General features: G+C 33.9%; 1 protein-coding gene across 1 annotated transcript; it reads right to left on the bottom strand.

The window, feature by feature from the left end:
• Positions 1–332: 332 nt before the first annotated feature.
• Positions 333–3,425, bottom strand: LOC104779672 (myb family transcription factor EFM). The gene is made up of 4 exons (XM_087509808.1): positions 2,769–3,425; positions 1,836–2,399; positions 1,136–1,212; positions 333–987 (listed from the first exon to the last, which is right to left on the bottom strand). The coding sequence occupies exons 1-4, from the start codon at positions 2,965–2,967 to the stop codon at positions 541–543; spliced, it is 1,287 nt and encodes a 428-aa protein (XP_087365934.1). The 5' UTR covers positions 2,968–3,425; the 3' UTR covers positions 333–540.
• Between the last annotated feature and the right edge of the window lie 697 nt (positions 3,426–4,122).

Here is a 4,122-nt window from a genome sequence, read left to right as displayed (position 1 = left end):
CAATAAATTAAATATCAATACTTCTTAGAAAATAAAATTAAGTTTGAATTAATACTCTCCCCGAATCACAACAGTTAAACCATTACACATGTACGTAGCCTTAGCTGCTCAAATATATACTACCATTTGTACAATTTTCTTATGGTCGATCGGGCGATAAATATTGATCAATTTTGACATGATTAATTAAAACAGCTACACATGTTAGTAATATTTTTCCACATTATCCACACCTATAATCCACCAACTAAAGTAATATATAAAAGACAAAAATAGTCCAGTTGGATACATCTTCTTTTCTTATGGTCATAATGAATTTTCTAAATGACAACTTATTCAACAAGAGATTAATTATAATAATTAACAATATTCGAGAAAAACACTCGCTGTCTCCTACGCTTCGTTTTTTCTACCGATGAGAAGTATATAGAGAGAGATACAAGCAATATAATAAGTTACGTAGCCACCCACAAAGGCACAAACCCTAACCCTAGCTAGGATCTCATTCCTCTAATTAATTAACGATCACGAATTTGTTTTTTAGAATTTTAGAGTTATTTCACTTCCATTAACATTGCTTTGGTGGTCTTCACCTTCTTCCCTAAGAGCAGCCAACCCTTTTTTCTCTCCACCACCACTCTCCGGCGACTTCTCTTCATCTGCGGCACTATCCGTTAACTGATGATGAGTTGAGTCGGTGGAGGCGGCACCGGATGAGCCGTTGAACGTTTGAAAGTGGTGGTGGTGGAGTGACTGCGGAGGCGGTGGAGTTGTGTAGAATTCTTGGGATGAGCAAAAGTGTGGAGGCGGCCCCGCCGTGCTGGTGTGATGGTGATGGACTTGGTGGTGGTAGAGAGTCGGAGTGCCACCGTGTGCGGTGGTGTACTCCGGTGGGACCCATATGCCACCTAAGACGACCAAATGAGGACCTGGTCCACCCGACGTTTGTGGGCTTGGGCTTGGTCTTCTAGTGTGAAGCCGATACTTCTGTTTTGTTTAAAGTTAAATACATCATTACTTTTTTTTTTGTCGGTAATTAAAATACATCATTAGTTAAGTAGGTAGTTAATTAACTATGAGTTAAAACAAAAAAAAAAGTTGTAAGCATATTGTAGTGACTTGAGATTTAGGTTACCTGGAGATGGCTTTTGACTTCATCGTTGGTCAAACCATCAACTTTCATAAGTTCCCTTATCTGTTTTGGTGTAGCCACTGCAATGTGATATAACAACCATACATATGAGTATTTTGATTCAAAAACTTCACTCTTTTTTTTTTCAGGTTAACAACATTATATTTTTTTCTATTTAATAAAATAAATCCAAAACTAAAAAAAAAGGAAAATCGAATTAAAACTCAACTTTGTTTGAAAACTAACGATATATTTGAATGATGTATAGACTAACGATACATTTACTCTTGTATGTAATGTTTTTTTTTTCAAGTTAATCTATCGAATATTCAATTTCAATTTAGTTAGTTATTTTTTTACCAACTGATAAATAGCTACAGAAAACTCCAACTACAAACTTAAATACTCTGAAAATTTTAAATTTATGCCTAAGAGAGATGAACCTTAGCAAAACCTAAATCGTGGCAATTTGATCCATATACCACCATTTTAGTTCATTTTCACCCTAAAACTCGAATAAACCCCTAATTATATATTTAGAATTGTATATAGTTTACAATATAGTTTTTGTACAGTATTTGGCGAATTGAATATCATGGTGGAATTTTAAAAAATCATTCTTACTACTTGACATTTTTGTGAGAAACCATGGCAAACCTACATCAAATTAATACTAATTTAACTAGAATAAGTGTATTTGTACCTTGCGACCCACCAAGCATTTGAAGAGCTTGGACAAATCTTCGGTGCAAGTCGGGCGACCAGCAACGTCGTGCCTTTCTATTACTTTGACTCGTTGTAGAAGAAACTCCATTGTTGTTTGAATTGTTATTATTATTGTTAGTATCATTGTTGATCATGCTCTCATCATTACCGTCACGGCCATTAGTATGTTCGCTGGTTGGGGAGACCCTCTTTACCAGCGTAGATAGAGCTAATTCAGGCAAAGAATGTTCCTTAGAGAAGGGAAGAAAAGCGCCGTTTCCATTTCTTTGTTTCGCGTCGAAATGACCACGTTTTGGACTACTAGCAATCTCGTCTTTGTGAAGAGATTGATCAGCAGTTGAATCAATGTTTTTTGGTTTGGTTTCGGATTCGCTCCAAAGCTGAGCGGTCGTCATCCAATTATTTCCTTTGATATTAGGTTTTTCGGGTTGGTTCCTTAAGGGTATGAACTCTTCAAGAACTGGTCTTGTGGGTACACTTTGGTTATTGTTATTACTATTTGCTCGATATGCTTCTAGTTGTTGTTTGTAAACTTCGACAGCTGAAAAAGAAAAATTAAAAGATAATAAAGTAAATTAAAATATGAAAGAGATATGTAACATGAACCTTAACCTTTAAATCACTTTAATGAGATTTGTTGATTTCAGTGATGGGAGAAGCAAAAGTTTTGTGATTCAAAGAAATCAAAAGCAAGCTCTGATTTTTATGAATTAAATACTTAAACTAATGAATAAAGATCTTTTCAAAAAAAGTAAAAAGAAATTCAAAAACTCTTCTATACCGCTATACGTTTAAGTTATAACAACTCATGGTTCTAGTTAGGTTTTTTGTGATAAAGGAATTTTTTTGTCATTCATATTGTACACAGCTATAAATGTAGATCTAAACATTTGTAAGTGTATATATGTACCATTGTTAAGCAGTTGCATGCAAAGGGGGAGTTCACGCTTGAAGGCATCGATCTTAAGACGTTCTTGGTCGAGGCGAGAAAGAAGATCTTCGAGCTTTTGCGTGGTTTGATTGCTCTGAAAGTTATCTCCAAAGGATTTCAAAAGCATAGAGTAGCTTTGCGGCTTGCAATCCAAGCTTAGTTCTGATGAGGAAGCCATATATATTTAGCCTATATACTCTCTAGCTATATTTATAAGAAGAATATTTATAAGTTATAAGAAAATGATCAAGGAATCAAGAAGAATTTGTGGTGGCTTAAAGTTTCAGATGATATATGTATATGCTAAATGTTTCTTCAGAAATATTTAATGATTCTGAAGGATTGTGAAAACTAGGGTTTGGAGAAGAAGAGAGAATTAAGAAGAAGATAGAGGAAAAGGGGAATAAAATGGTAGGTTGTGGACACAATGAGGATCACGAGGAGGTCCCTGTCCTTTTTAGAGGGCTCAATTCAAAGGAAGGGAATAAAATGATCTGTCACCATACACACACATATATAGAAATATATATATAGAGAGAGACAGAGAGCCATGATATGTTCTAGAGAGAGAGGCTTCTCACTGTTAGAAATCGTTCCTCTTCTCAAATGAGTCAATTACTAAATTGTGTGACTCTCAAAAAGTTTTAATCAAAAGCTTACCATATATATGGTTTCATGAAGCTTAATTAAACAACATACCTAATCATATGTATGCTTGTTTAGAATATCTATTGGCTTTTTCAACGAAAGATTTTGGACAAAGATTGAAGTTAAACTGATGAGTGTGGAAACACTAATAATATGGTGGCAAAATGTATGACGCAATATTTTATAATGTAAACATATGTTTCATTTTTTTTGCTGCACACACAATTTTTTTTTGCTGTCATAGCGCAAAGAAATTATCGACCTATGGTCTCAATCTGTTTTACAAGAAAATATTTATGCCTTATGGCTAATGCAATAAAATCATCAAATACAATAGCTTGATTCGTTTTTATTTTTCTTCTCTTATTTTTTTTTGTTAGGATATTTGTTTCCTCTTATTATGCTTAGTTTTTAGTCACTTCTTTTGTCAAATTAGTCTATTTTATAATACAAGATTTCCATATGAAAGAAAGAGAAAAGAGAGGCTAAAGGAGAAAAAGAAGAGGATATAAAGCAGCAGAGCAAAAGGGAATATATGGAAACTTGTTATAAAGAACAAATGGGTAAGAAAACAAAGTTTAAAATTATTTCTATTAAAGCGATAGATTGTTTTTAATCTCAGATTCCGCTTTTGTTGGTTCACCACTTCTCAGTTCTCACATATATAGCTTATACTTTAGTAAAT

This window comes from Camelina sativa, chromosome 4 (genome assembly GCF_030686135.1).
Source record: "Camelina sativa cultivar CO46 ecotype springtype chromosome 4, ASM3068613v1".
Lineage (NCBI taxonomy): Eukaryota > Viridiplantae > Streptophyta > Magnoliopsida > Brassicales > Brassicaceae > Camelina > Camelina sativa.
This window is presented reverse-complemented; position numbering and strand designations above follow the sequence as displayed.

Coding starts and splice junctions, on each gene's coding strand:
- LOC104779672 (XM_087509808.1), bottom strand. CDS start 2,967: ATGGCTTCCTCATCAGAACTAAGCTTGGATTGCAAGCCGCAAAGCTAC. Junction 1,213..1,835: donor AATGCTTGGTGGGTCGCAAG/GTACAAATACAC, acceptor ATCACATTGCAG/TGGCTACACCAAAACAGATA. Junction 988..1,135: donor AAGTCAAAAGCCATCTCCAG/GTAACCTAAATC, acceptor TAAACAAAACAG/AAGTATCGGCTTCACACTAG.